General features: G+C 44.2%; 1 protein-coding gene across 1 annotated transcript; it reads right to left on the minus strand.

The window, feature by feature from the left end:
* Window positions 1-3,420: 3,420 nt before the first annotated feature.
* On the minus strand, window positions 3,421-5,162 carry LOC121568318 (olfactory receptor 8D1-like). Its single transcript, XM_041878872.1, has 2 exons — window positions 5,112-5,162; window positions 3,421-5,027 (listed from the first exon to the last, which is right to left on the minus strand). Exon 2 carries the CDS (start codon window positions 4,996-4,998, stop codon window positions 4,063-4,065), a length of 936 nt encoding a protein of 311 aa, XP_041734806.1. The 5' UTR covers window positions 4,999-5,027; window positions 5,112-5,162; the 3' UTR covers window positions 3,421-4,062.
* Between the last annotated feature and the right edge of the window lie 10,533 nt (window positions 5,163-15,695).

A 15,695-nucleotide genomic window follows, 5' to 3' on the forward strand; every position in this document is an offset into this window, starting at 1 on the left:
CATACCGGGGGTTCAGTTTCTTACAGGGCAGGCAGAGAGGGAGGTTTTGAGTGGACAGCCAGACACGATCACCTGGAATACGGTAGCCTCACTGCGGTGGTGGTCAGCTTGGTCCTTCTGCCGAAGAATGGCCCTCCCCAGCTCCTGGTTCATGCGCTCCACCTGCCCATTTGACTGAGGCCTATACCCGGAAGTGAGGCTGGCAGTGGCCCCGATCTTCTCCGGGAAAGCCTTCCACACTGGGGGCCACGGTCCGAGAATTGGGGGCCACGGTCCGAGACGATGTCCTCCAGAAGTCCATAGTGCCGGAAGACCTGTTGGAACAGGACCTCAGCAACCTGGAGAGCAGAAGGAAGACCAGTTAGTGGCAAAAAACGGCATGATTTTGAGAACCGATCTACGACCACCATGACTGTGGTGAAGCCGTCAGAACGTGGAAGGTCGGTGACAAAGTCTATGGACCGGTGTGACCAAGGTTTCTGAGGCACTGGTAGAGGAACTAGTTTGCCTGCCGGGGCGTTCCGAGGTGTCTTTCTTTGTGCACATACGGAACAGGAGTTGACAAAGCGAGAGACATCAGTAGCCTAGGTGGGCCACCAGTATTTTTGTGATAGAGAATGCAGGGTGCGCGTAATAGCGGAGTGCCCTGCCGTAAGAGTGTTGTGCGCCCAGATCAGCGGGGGGTTATGACGAAACCCAGTCCCGCTCCTCACACCAAGCAAGTGGTGTGCGTCACCAGTCCGGTCCGGCCCGTTCCTGTTTCCCGCACTAAGTGTAAGGTGCACGCCGCCAGCCCAGCCCGGCATGTTCCTGCCCCTCACACCAAGCCTACGGTGTGCGTCGCCAGCCCAGCCCGGCCTGTCCCTGCTCCACGCACCAAGCCTACGGTGTGCGTCGCCAGCCCAGCCCGGCCTGTTCCTGCTCCACGCACCAAGCCTACGGTGTGCGTCGCCAGCCCAGTCCGGCCAGTTGCTGCTCCACGCACCAAGCCTACGGTGTGCGTCGCCAGCCCAGCCCGGCCTGTCCCTGCTCCACGCACCAAGCCTACGGGGTGCGTCGCCAGCCCGGCCCGGCCTGTCCCTGCTCCACGCACCAAGCCTACGGTGTGCGTCGCCAGCCCAGTCCGGCCTGTTCCTGCTCCACGCACCGAGCCTACGGTGTGCGTCGCCAGCCCGGCCCGGCCTGTCCCTGCTCCACGCACCAAGCCTACGGGGTGCGTCGCCAGCCCGGCCCGGCCTGTCCCTGCTCCACGCACCAAGTCTACGGTGCGCGTCGCCAGCCCGATCCGGCCTGTTCCTGCCACTCGCACCAGGTCTACGGTGCGCGTCGCCAGCCCGGCCCGGCCCGTTCCTGCCACTCGCACCAAGCCAGGGGTGCGAGTCGTCAGTCCGGCACAACCCGTGCCTGGGTCATCGGTGCCAATTCAGGTACCGCTCAACTGCTCCACTAAGGAGCTGAAGCCTACCGCTCCTGCTACGTCCAGTCCAGCTCCAGCCAGCGGGGCCAGACCGGACCAGGGGCGCTATGGGGGGTTTGTTGGAGGGTGGTGGGCAAGCCCGAGCCGGAGCCGCCGCCGAGGAGGAATGCCCACCCAGCCCTCCCCTGTTTTGCTCGTATTTAGGCGCGGTCACAGTCCGCGCCTTTAGGGAAAGTACTGTCACACCCTGGCTCTGGGACTCTATATGTTGAGCCAGGGTGTGTTCATTCTATGTGTTCTGTTTCTATGTTGGGTGTTTCTAGTTCGTCATTTTCTATGTTTGACTGAGTGACTCCCAATCAGAGGCAACGAGTGTCAGCTGTGTGCTGGTTGTCTCTGATTGGGAGCCATATTTAACTGTCTGTGTTTCACTTTGTGTTTGTGGGTTTTTGGTTCCTTGTCGGTCTTGTCACCGTGGAACTTCACAAGTCGTTTATTGTTTTTGTTTAGTGTGCTTATTATCACTGACGGTAATAAAGTCAATCATGTTCGCTCAACACGCTGCGTATTGGTCTACTTCTCGTCAAGACGATCGTGACAGCTATTATGTTGTCAATCTTTCTAAACTAGTTTGGAGAGAGCTGTGGCACTAGCAGAAATAAAGCCCCAACTCCTTGTGCAGTAGAATGTTATTTAAAGGAGACAGATTCATGTGACAGTAATCCCAGAGAACCACTCACACATTCTGACGTAACTCAAGACTAAGTGATTGGTTGTTGGGATGATTGCATGATGATGTATTAATTACTGTATCTAAATACATAATGATGTTATATTGTGGTAAATTACGGTGTATGTACGTCGTTGGCTATGTGATCTACGAAGACATTCTGTACATGCAAGACAGTACTCACGTATATTTTAAACGTTAACAGAAATAAACATTTCACTTTCTTTCTGAAGCCAGTAATGACCTATGAAAAGGCTTTATTGTAAAATCACAACATCAGCACATATTAATTACAACACTTTCAAAATTGCCCCAAATTACAAAAGGCTCTATTCAATCAGTACCACGGAGGTTCAGCTTTACTGTGTGATTGAAATGTAAAGGTAATGGTTCTGCTTTAGCAGAGACAGCATTCAGAGTAAACTCTGCCTGCATATTACTTTTACATTTATATTGCAGAATCTTTAACGCTTCAGATTTACAGATTGAATAGAGCCGAAAGTAGAAAATAAATTGTACATTTAGAAAACTGTAAAATCAAAATGTTATAGGGAAAAATACCAGCAAAATTACTCCTCGTGCTATACAAATCAAGGGCCAGAAATAGTATTTACACTATTTTCATTTTAAGGGGAAATCTGCAGTTCAAACAATAACAAAGGTACAACCTGCCACTGTTTTGGTAAACAGCCAACATGCAGAAGCTTTTATCCAAAGCAACTTATATTCATGCTTGCATACATTTTATGTATGGGTGGTCCCAGGAATCGAACCCACTATCCTGGCGTTACAAATACCATGCTCTACCAACTGAGCTAAAAAGGGGCTGAATAACTGTAACCTCTCTCAAATTCATAGACATAGACATGACCGTCCATGATATCAAAATTATAGTTTTAAGCATGAGTGTTTTGTTTACAATTAAATTGTTTACAATGGAGTGAAACAAGCGTACATTTTGGGTTCTGATGAGGGTATGTCAGACGTCAGTGTGTAGCGGTAGGACGGAATCAGGCGCAGGACACAGAGCTAGTAGATAACGTACTTTGCTCGTAAATAACAAATTAACATAACTCCACGCAGGGAGGACAATCCCGCTCACCAGTCAATAACACCAAACATAGAACAAGCACGCACACAACACAGTGGGAGCCAGAGGGTTAAATAGGGAACAAATCATAGACATAATGGGAACCAGGTGTGTACAATGAAGACAAAACAAGTAGAACACAGAAACATCGATCGGTAGCAGCTAGTACTCCGGTGACGACAAACGCCGAAGCCTGCCCGAGCAAGGAGGAGGAGCAGCCTTGGCTGAATCCGTGACAGGGTAAGACACTTGAACTAAGCTAATGAGGCATTCTTCAAGAACCAATGGGTATATATAATTAATTTGACATTAAAAATGTTTTATATACCAATCACAGATAGCACCTTTTAACATAATTTCTCATCCCATATTGGACCTTTTTGTTTAACCTTGTATGTTTAAGCATGTCTAAATGCTTTCTAAAGCTGGGAATAAATTGAAAATACATTTATTTTAAAACTTTTTTTTTAAACTTGAAAGTTAAATAAAGGTAAGGAGAAGGGATACATCTTTAAACTCAAAAGCACAATCTCTAATTTCAACAGCTTGACCCAGCCACTTTGTTTGGTAAACTGAGAGATGGGTCTGGAGATTCAGGGACTGCCAGTCCATGAGGTTGAAATGATAGTTTGATGGATGATTTGAAGCTATGGTATAATGTGCATTGTTTAATAATGCACTGTAAGCACAGATGTAGTGATGAACTACTGATAGGCAGTATTATGTAACTATTTCCGTTGTATGTCTTCAGAGCAGAAACAATACACTTTGCCCCACATCTGGCCTGACTGTGAACTGTCATTACACACCATGTTTATAATAGGTTCAGACTGATACTTTGTTGAGAAATACTTTCAATAGAGTGATTCGTATTTCACTTGCGTTCAGCCCATAAACAATTGGATTCAGAAGTGGAGATACTAGAAAGATGAGCATGCCCATAATCTTTTGCAAGTCAGCTGAGACATTCTTGAGTCTGTATGATAAAATGGTGAAGGTTCCTACAACCTCAAATATGAAGAATATGACCAACTGTGCCACGCAGGTGTTCAAAGCCTTACTCTTAGCTTCAGACTTCCTTGTAACCAAGCAAGTGATCAGAATCTTCACATAGGAAAAAATCTGAACAGATAAACTTATAATCTGCATGACTGCTGTGTTAAACAGGCCTATGACATTATTCAGTGTAGTATTACCACAGGTGAGCTTAAGAAGGGAGGGGTTGTCACAAAACACATTCATTATGGAGGATCTACACCGGGGCAGCTTTATCTGCAGAGAGAACAGTAGTAGGATCAAGAGAAAATCAAGACTCCAAACCAGTACAATAATGAGCAGCACATTGCTGGGTGTCATAATAGTATTGTACCTTAACGGCTGGCAGATGGCAACATAGCGATCAAAGGCCATAGCCGCAAGAATAAAGAGAACCGCACCTCCATACATGTGGAGCAAGAAACCCTGAATAACACAGAGAGGATAAAAGACTGTGTTTGTCCCAGTCACAATGTCTGACAGCACCTTCGGGAGCATTGCAGTGATTCCTATCAGATCGTTGAGAGGAAGACTGAAGAGAATAAAATACATGGGTTTGTGGAGGTTCCTTTGCATGACGATGACGGACAGCAAGGTCAGGTTGCAGAACGCACCAAATAAATAGATAGCAATGCCCAGGAAAAAGATGGGATACTTTCCACCAGGTGGAATAAAAAATGGGTCCAGAGTTAACTCAAAGCTGACGCTGAAGGATACGTTCTCCATCAGAGCTCACCAGAATGGTGCTGGAAAACCTAGAGAGAACAAAGTTGAGAATGAATCTAAGAACTATGTACATGAAATTGTCTACATGTTTAATATACAATACAAGACATCACCTTTCACGAACAGCTGAGCATGAATCCTGAGAAGATGTAGGTGCCTCCAGGGTGGAGCACTGCTTTGTACATATTGGCCTTTGAAACGTTCTTTTATTGCTGCCTTCTGATTGCTATGCGTCAGTCTTAGAATCCCATGAGATAGTGGAGCTTTGATTGCAAAATTGAGAGGATCACCTTAGAATGGGTTAGACGTAAAAAATAGAATGAATTAATTAATTGAAATGAATCAGGGTTAGGGTTAAGGGCTTTACAGACAGGAAGTGGCGGCGTGGTTGCCCATTCATTTTCAATGTAGCAAGGTGGGGGGCAATTCTATCCAGGCGGAGTGATCGGCGGTGCTCATGCATGTGATTTATACAGTATTTTTGGTATTATCCAGTGGTGGAAAAATTACTCAATTGTCATACTTGAGTAAAAGTAAAGATACCTTAATAGAAAATTATTCAAGTAAAAGTGAAAGTCACCCAGTAAATTACTATTTGAGTAAAAGTCTAAAACTATCTGGTTTTAAATGTATTTAAGTAGAGTGGTGGAAAAAGTACTCAATTGTGGTACTTGAGAAAAAGTAAAAGCTATACTCTACATCAAAAGCAAACCAGACGCAAACCAGATGGCAGGAATATGTTTTTATTTTATTTATTTTTTTACGGACAGACAGGGGCACACTCCAACACTCAGACATAATTTACAAACACAGTATTTGTTTTTAGTGAGTCCGCCAGATCAGAGGCAGTAGGGATGACAATGCTTTATATTGATAGGTGCGTGAATTGGGCCATGGTGCTGTCCTGCCTAAGCATTTAATAATAATAATAATAATATGCCATTTAGCAGACGCTTTTATCCAAAGCGACTTACAGTCATGCGTGCATACATTTTTTTTTTGTGTATGGGTGGTCCCGGGGATCGAACCCACTACCTTGGCGTTATAAGCGCCGTGCTCTACCAGCTGAGCTACAGAGGACCATTTAAAATGTAACGAGTACTTTAGGGTGTCATGGAAAATGTATAGTAGTAAAAAGTACATATTTTCTTCAGGAATGTAGTGGGAAAGTTGTCAAAAATATAAATATTAAAGTACAGTTACCCCCCAAAAAACTACTTAAGTAGTACTTCAAAGTATTTTTACTTAAGTATTTTACACCATTGGTATTATCAACAGTAAACTGTGAAACACAAAACCCATCTCCCCTCGATTAAATTCATTCATTCATTTATTCACTAATTCACTCATTCATTCATTTATTTATTCCTTAATTAATTACTTAATTCATTCATTCATTCATTTATTAATTCACTCATTAATTTATTCATTCATTCATTCATTACGATTACAGTAGCATTGACTTTTTTACAGCATAATTCACTCAGAGTGAAAATTATACCGTGACATTCAGGGGGGCCTCTATTGGGCACATTTATTTTATAGGCCTAATAGTAAAGACATGTCAATTAACATATTTGTTTAATCTGGGAGGAACACAACCAGTCATGATGTTTTCATCTGATTGTCAAACAAATCACTTCAAAAGTAGGCTACCAGGGCATGTTCATCGACTCCAAAATAATTCCAGCTTCCTAACAGTGCACTTTAATGAATGGAAAGACACATCTGTTACAGACACCATCAATTTTGGAACCACCAAGACTCTTCCTAAAGCTGAACGCCCGGCCAAACTGAGCAATCGGGGGGGAAGGGCCTTGGTCAGGGAGGTGACCAAGAACCCAATGGTCACCCTGACAGAGCTCTAGAGTTCCTCTGTGGAGATGGGAGAACCTTCCAGAAGGACAACCATCTCTGCAGCACTCCACCAATCAGGCCTTTATGGTAGAGTGGCCATATGGAAGCCACTTCTCAGTAAAAGGCACATGACAGCCCGCTTGGAGTTTGCCAAAAGGCACCTAAAGACTCTCAGACCATGAGAAACAAGATTCTCTGGTCTGATGAAACCAAGATTGAACTCTTCGGGCTGAATGCCAAGCGTCACGTCTGGAGGAAACCTGGCACCATCCCTACGGTGAAGTATGGGGGTGGCAGCATCATGCTGTGGGGATGTTTTTCAGTGGCAGGGACTGGGAGACTAGTCAGGATCGAGGCAAAGATTAATGGAGCAAAGTACAGAGAGATCCTTGATGAAAACCTGCTCCAGAGCGCTCAGGACCTTAGACTGGGGCAAAGGTTCACCTTCCAACAGGTCAAAGACCCTAAGCACACAGCCAAGACAATGCAGGAGTGGCTTAGGGACTCCCCAAATACAGGTGTGCCAGGCTTGTAGTGTCATACCCAAGAAGACTCGAGGCTGTAATTGCTGCCAAAGTTGCTTCAACAAAGTACTGAGTAAAGGGTCTGAATACTTATGTAAATGTAATATTTCCATTTTTTTATTTTATAAATTATCAAACATTTCTAAAAACCTGTTTTTGCTTTGACATTATGGGGTATTGTGTATAGATTAATGAAGAAAAAAACAACAATGTAATCCACTTTAGAATAAGGCTGTAACGTAACAAAATGTGGAAAAAGTCAAGGGTCTGAATACTTTCTGAAGGCACTGTATACAATATCCAACATAGTAAGACTTCATTTATTTGCAAACATCACTGATATCTAAAATAAAAAGTTATTGATACATGTTTTATAAATATAATACTCTCTGTTACAAGTGAGGATGTCTCTTTTTAACTTTTATCTTATTATAAAGTCCCCAACTAGTATTCCATGTGTTGACCATTATTCCCCTAATACAGCTCACTGTGGCTACTTAATTCCATGATTAGAAGAGACTGTGTCATCTTGGTGTAAAAAAACATGTATTAATGAGCCCCGTAGAGAAATGATTAAATTATGTCTCATTAACTGTCTCTTGTTGTAATTAATCCATTGGGACAGCAGAAACCTCTCGTCAGTTATTAGAGTCTTCACCTCTCGCTAATGAAGCATGTTGATAAAAAAAACCACAAGTTCAAGTTAAGCCTCTGCCTTATATTTTGGTAGCATTACACATATTTTGATTACATAAATCATATAGATGATATCTCAAATGTCCAATGCATTTCAACAGAGAGAAATGCATCTATCTATCATAACATTTTATTCTCCCTGCCTGTAGCTCAGGCATGCTCTAACCAGAGTATCCATGTTCATGCTCCGTCAGAACAGATACTGGATCTAATCACAATGTTAAAAGTGAATATTGTATCTACTCATCTCTATCCTTCCTGATGTGTCAGGATGTCCGCAGAGAAAAAAATTGATTAAGTATCTATTAAAACTAGAGGGGATAAGGGAATATGTGGACACTGACCTATGGGATTGCAGTGGGGACAAGCGGGCCTCTTTACCAAAGTGGCGTATAGAACTGGGGAATGGACAGAAGGTAGAGGTTAAGCATCCCACCCAGGAGAGAGAGCCCTATTGGACAGGGAGGTGGTTAATTAATTAAATCGAGCTCTGGTCATTGTTAGTGGATGAAGAGTTAGGGCGAGGCCACCAGAACCTCTCTCATGACTGTAGGATCCTAAGGGATGGAAGACTCCATGCCACTGACTGACTATTCTCACTTTACCCACTGCTAGCCGTGCTTCACAAACCCACTGAATTGGTGAGAAATTACGTCTTCAAAAACATATACAGCGCCTTCAGAAAGTATTCACATCCCTTTACTTTTTTCAAATTTTGTTGTGTTACAGCCTGAATTTAAAATAGATTAAATTGAGATTTGTTTTCACTGATCTACATACAATACCCCATAATGTCAATTTGGAATTATGTTTTTCTTCTTTTTTATTTTATTAATGAAAAACGGAAATGTCTTGAGTCAATTAGTATTCAACCCTTTTCTTATGGCAAGCCTAAATAAGTTCAGTAGCAAAAATGTGCTTAACAAGTCACATATTAAGTTGTATGGACTAACTCTGTGTGCAATAATAGTGTTTAACATGATTTTTGAATGACTACCTCATCTCTGTATCCCACAAATACAATTATCTGTAAGGTCCCTCAGTCGAGCAGTGCATTTCAAACACAGATTCAACCACAAAGACCAGGGAGGTTTTCCAATGCTTCACAAAGAAGGGCACCTATTGGGAGATGGGTAAAAATATAAAAAAGCAGACACTGAATACCCCTTTGAGCATGGTGAAGTTATTAATTACACTTTGGATGATGTATCAATACACCCAGTCTGTTACGAACCCCGTGGCTTTAAACGTCTAGGGTGGATGGACATGAGACCCGTAACATAATTCATGCAAATTAGGATGATGACAGGGAACAGTGAGAACAAAAACTACACGACAACCATAAACTACCGTCAAACATAAAAGGTTTATTGCTGAACACACAGTAAAGGTTTGGGAAAAAGGGCTGAGCAGGACCCAAGAAATGAAACAATAGTGTAAAACACCCCTAAACTGATCTTGCCTGAAGAAACACACAAAGTTACCAAACAGAGTAATCAGCAAATTAGTGAGTACACAATACACAGGACACAACAGTATCCATACTCACATACGGAAATAGTCTCTAACAAAGTTACCAAACAGGGTAACCAGCAACTTAGTGAGTACACAATACACAGGACACAACAGTATCCATACTCACATACGGAAATAGTCTCTCCCAACAAACACAACTGACCGGTTGTTAAACAATGGGATGTGTGATTGAAAAACCAGCTACAGGTGGTGCAATGCAGAGGAATGTTCACTGATTGGTCCACCTTAGCAATCAGCAGACATCTCAACGACCACCAATCAGGAACATACAGGACACCTGTGATTAGGGTAGAAGGAGAGGAAAAAACACAGGACACAGGATACCTGTATCCGTAACACTCCCACCCTTAAAAGAGCAAACCACAATGGTTTGCAACACACGTACCATCACAACACCCAAAATTCAAAATTCATCCTGCCGGGATAACAAAAAAAACCTAGATCATTAAACACGAGACAAAGCATCTGCCAACACATTATCCAACCCCTTTTCGTGGCGGATCTCCAAATTATAATTTTGCACGACAAGTGCCCAACGCATAAGGCGTTGGTTCTGGTTGTACATCCGATGGAGAAAAACTAAGGGGTTATGGTCAGTATACACTATCACTGGTAATGCACTGGAACCAACATAAACTTCAAAGTACTGCAGAGCTAACAACAAAGCTAGAGCTTCTTGTTCAATGGTGGAATAGTTTGTCTGACATTTGTAAAATTTCCGTGAAAAATAACAGACAGGATGGTCCACTCCACTCTGGTCCTGCTGCAGTAGAACAGCACCAGCACCTCTGGCACTTGCATCTAGCTCCAGTTTAAACGGTCGTTCAAAATCTGGCGCAGCAAGAACAGGAGTACTACATAAGAGTGCTTTAGCAGTGTTGAAAGCAGTACGACAATCCTCAGACCATACACATTTTCTCGCCGGACTGAGCAAATCCGTTAATGGAGCAACTACCGCAGAGACATTTTTACAGAAACTACGGTAGTAGCCAACCATCCCTAAAAAGCGGCGTAGCTCTCTTCTGGTGGTAGGTGCGGGAAATGCATTTATAGCTGAGACCTTGGCATCTACAGGGCGCACCTGACCATGGCCGACCTGTTTACCGAGATAAGTAACAGTGGCCTTCCCAAACTCGCACTTTGCTAAGTTCAGGGTTAGAGAAGCGGCTGCTAGACGTTCACACACTACCCTTAGAGTTTTAACATGATCAGACCACTCAGTTGAATAAATTACCAGATCATCAAGGTAAGCACTACAATTAGGAACTCCAGCCAATACTGTGTTAACCAGGCGTTGGAAAGTGGCTGGTGCGTTCCGCATCCCAAATGCCATGACAGCATATTGTAGGAAGTGATCTGGGGTCACAAAGGCAGAGATGTCGGAGGCACGTGGGGTTAACGGCACCTGCCAGTAACCTTTAGAAGATCTAGTTTGGTTACATAAGTAGCAGCACCAACAGTATCAATACAGTCATCCAGTCTGGGTAACGGGAACGAGTCGGGCACTGTGACAGCATTGACCTTCCGATAGTCCGTACATAATCTGGATGTCCCATCAGGTTTAGGAACCAGAATGCACGGAGAACTCCAAGGACTTGAACTTGGCATAGCCAGGTTATTCTCCAGCAAATAACCGACCTCATCCCTCATTATCTTTCTTTTAGAGACGTTGACACGATAAGCATGTTGCTTGATAGGTGCAGCGTTTCCAACATTAATGTCATGTTCTAACACATTTGTACATGTAGGAACATCATTAAAAAGACATGGAAAGCTGTGTAATAGTCTCACAATATCATCTGACTGTCTGTCCATTAAATGAATCAGGCTTGACGGGAGAGACAGCAGCATCTCTGAATTGGGCAATCTAGCACACTGCTGCTGAGTATTGCGCAACTCCAAACCATCCGTCCACATCATTAACATGACCTCCCACTACAGCCGTAGCAGCAATAGAGACAGCCGACTCGGCCAGTTTCTCTGGACTGTCTACCTGAGTGACGGGTCTGGTGTGGTATGTCTTCAACATGTTAACGTGGCACACACGAGATTGGCGTTTTCTATCAGGAGTCTGTATCACGTAGTCAGTTTCACTTAGTTTCTTTTCAATGACATAAGGACCAGAGAAACGTGCTGACAATGACGCTCCTGGCACAGGCAACAATACAAGAACTTGGTCACCTGGCTGCAGTGAACGAGAAACAGCCTGTGTGTCATAGTGTCGTTTCATCCGTTTCTGTGAGGAAGACAGCGCTTCCTTTGCTAGAGCACAGGCACCATGTAGGCGCTCACGAAAGCGACTAACGTAGTCCAACACATTTTCTTTCACACACAACTCTTGTGATAAAAACTGATCCTTAAGGACTTTCATAGGTCCTCTCATGGTGTGTCCAAACACCAGTTCAGCTGGGCTGAACCCTAGGGATTCCTGTACTGTCTCACGGACAGCAAACAAAACTAGAGGAACTCCCTCATCCCAATCCTTCTCAGATTCCAAGCAATATTTACGGAGCATAGACTTCAGTGTCTGATGCCAACGTTCAAGCGCACCCTGAGACTCTGGGTGATATGCGCTTGACACACGGTGTGTAACTGACAAGGATTTTAACACTTGTTTGAAAAGTTTAGAAAGGAAATTCGTACCCTGATCAGTTTGTATCACCTTAGGTAACCCAAAAGTTGAGAAGAATTTGATCAACGCTTTACTCACCACCGGAGCAGTAATCCTTCGCAGAGGAATGGCCTCTGGGTACCTGGTGGCCACACACATAATTGTCAACATAAACTGGTTACCAGCTTTTGTTTTTGGTAATGGTCCAACACAATCAACCATCACATGTTCGAATGGTTCACCTATGGCCGGTATGGGACAAAGAGGCGCGGGGGAAATAACCTGGTTCGGTTTCCCAATTACTTGACAGGTGTGGCAAGTCCGACAGAACTGAGCCACATCTTGTTTTAAACCAGGCCAAAAGAAATGTCGCAAAACTCGATCATAAGTCTTGGTGACTCCCAGATGTCCGGACCACTGGTGATCATGAGCGAGGGATAAAACATTTTGTCGAAAGGCTGTAGGAATCACTATTTGGTAAACAGCATTCCAATCTCCGCCAGCGTCAACATGGGATGTCCATTTACGCATGAGGAGATTACCATCAATGAAGTATGCCATGTTTTTCTTATTTAGCTCCTCCTCTGAGACAACACTAGAAAAACATTTAGCCAGGCTAATGTCAACCTGTTGGTTAGCGATCAGCTGCTCACGAGTAACTGGTAACTGTATTGCCTCAGCAACAAGTTCCACATCCTTCTTCCTTTCTCTGGGCTGTTGGTCAGACTGCACCAGCCTACCAGAGGTAGCACCCGAACTATCCTCTGGGTCACACTCTCTGAATAGAATCGTGTTCGACAAATCTATCACTTCACCCACTTGTCGTGCTTGAGCACGTGTGACAGCACAAGCAGAGAACACATCTGGATAACCCTGTGCCAGCTCCTCGGAGAGAGACTGGTCACTTTTATCCAATACCTCCAATACGGGTATCACCTTTCCTCCGGCAATATCGTTGCCCATTATAAATGTCACACCTTTTACTGGCAACATAGGACGTACGCCAACTCTGAACACTCCACTGACTAACTCAGAGTGTACGTTCACAAAGTGCAATGGCACTGGGACAAATCCCATTTCAATTCCTTGTACTAACACACTGGAACCACAATATGTATTATTAGACAAGGGCAACACATCAGATAGTATGAACGACTGCGCCGCACCAGTATCTCTGAGGATTCTAACTGGACGCTGAGACGCTTCGTCATCTGATATGGAAACAAACCCCTCAAAAATGAACGGTTCATAACTGTGATCTGGGACAGGGACTTTCAAACCACATTCACTCTGTCTTGATTCCGGCCTTACAACCGTACGAATCAGCCCAACACCCGTTGGCGGCCTGGCGTGCTGAGGCATCCCCTGTTTGCGTTTAAGCAGAAAGCAATCATTAACCAAATGTCCCACCTTATGACAATAGAAACAGTGACGCACATCTTTTGGGCGTGCTGGATGTACTACTGGTCGACTAGGACTAAAAGTTAGCAACTCCGCAGCCCTGCCCTCCGTACGAGCCGAAAACACGCTCTTATGCGTCAACACAAACTCGTCTGCCAATACAGACGCTTCCGACAGTGAGGATACTTTCTGTTCGTTCAGATAAACTACAATGCGTTCGGGTAAGCAATTTTTAAACTCTTCTAACAAGATTAACTCCCGTAGAGAGTTAAAATCAGTTACTTTACTAGCACTGTGCCATTTGTCAAACAGAGTTCCTTTGTCTCTAGCAAACTCCACATAAGTCTGAGTAGAAGCCTTTTTATGAGACCTAAATCTCTGTCGATATGCCTCAGGAACAAGCTCATAGGCACGAAGAACAGTAGCTTTGACCACGTCATAATTCAAACTGTCTTCAAGAGGTAGCGCTGCCAGAACCTCTTGGGCTTTACCTGTTAGTTTACACTGAAGTAATAGGCACCATACCTCTTCGGGCCATTTCAATGCTACCGCTATACGTTCAAAAACACTGAAATAGGAATCAACCTCTGACTCCCTGAACACAGGTACCAAGGTGATCTGCCTACTAATATCAAACGTAGCAGATGACACAGCTGGTGAGGATGGCTCACTAGCAGGCATAGTATGAGCAGAGACTAACCTCGCTGTTTCTGCCTCCAGTTCCATTTTACGCACCTCCAGTTCCATCTTACGCGTCTCCAGTTCTTGATCAAGCCTACGCGTCTCCAGTTCTTGATCAAGCCTACGCGTCTCCAGTTCTGCCTCTAGCTTACGCATCTCCTGTTCTGCCTCTAGTTCCATTTTACGCATCTCCAGCTTGTCTTGCCTGATTTGTGCCCGCTCTTCCGCCTCCATTTGGAGCCGTGTCGAGCGGACATCGATCCTGGCATCACTGTCAGTCAGTGGGGAGAGTGGGTCATAACAGGGCAATGTGGCTGGAGCCTTAGCCTCGTCCTCAGACACTGATGGGCTTACAAGAGCAGCAACCACATCCCCTACAGGAGCAGCAGACTCAGGCGGCGGTAACTCAAGCACTCGCTCGTTCAATAATATCTCTAACACTGCTTTCCTCACTTCGGCTTTCACTAAAACCCTGGATATGGGTACAGAAAAGTGGTCAGCCAAAGCCTGTAGATCCACTCTACGGCAATTCTCAAAAACCTCCCACGTAGGGTTTTCCAAAAATGCATCCAACTCAAAAGTAGCCATCCTAAACTAGCAACACGAGCCGTCGAATACTGAACACACAAAAAAAACAGGTAGTTACAGCTGCCAAGCTCAACACTGAACCAGACACTAACTAAGTTGCATGAGTATCAATGAGATAGATCCTGGACGAGCCCCCACTTTATGTTACGAACCCCGTGGCTTTAAACGTCTAGGGTGGATGGACATGAGACCCGTAACATAATTCATGCAAATTAGGATGATGACAGGGAACAGTGAGAACAAAAACTACACGACAACCATAAACTACCGTCAAACATAAAAGGTTTATTGCTGAACACACAGTAAAGGTTTGGGAAAAAGGGCTGAGCAGGACCCAAGAAATGAAACAATAGTGTAAAACACCCCTAAACTGATCTTGCCTGCCTCAAGAACCGCTAAGCTACTGCTACTCATACAAAAATACAGTGGGTGGTCCGCTCAGGTCTAACTAGTGTTTTTAGACAGATTTCTTCCTACGGGTAATGTACGCCCAAGGGCAACTAGCTTAAACTCCCCTTTTCCCAGAAACACACAAAGTTACCAAACAGAATAATCAGCAAATTAGTGAGTACACAATACACAGGACACAACAGTATCCATACTCACATACGGAAATAGTCTCTAACAAAGTTACCAAACAGGGTAACCAGCAACTTAGTGAGTACACAATACACAGGACACAACAGTATCCATACTCACATACGGAAATAGTCTCTCCCAACAAACACAACTGACCGGTTGTTAAACAATGGGATGTGTGATTGAAAAACCAGCTACAGGTGGTGCAATGCAGAGGAATGTTC

Source organism: Coregonus clupeaformis, chromosome 6 (genome assembly GCF_020615455.1).
Source record: "Coregonus clupeaformis isolate EN_2021a chromosome 6, ASM2061545v1, whole genome shotgun sequence".
NCBI classification, from domain to species: domain Eukaryota; kingdom Metazoa; phylum Chordata; class Actinopteri; order Salmoniformes; family Salmonidae; genus Coregonus; species Coregonus clupeaformis.

Coding starts and splice junctions, on each gene's coding strand:
- LOC121568318 (XM_041878872.1), bottom strand. CDS start 4,998: ATGGAGAACGTATCCTTCAGCGTCAGCTTTGAGTTAACTCTGGACCCA.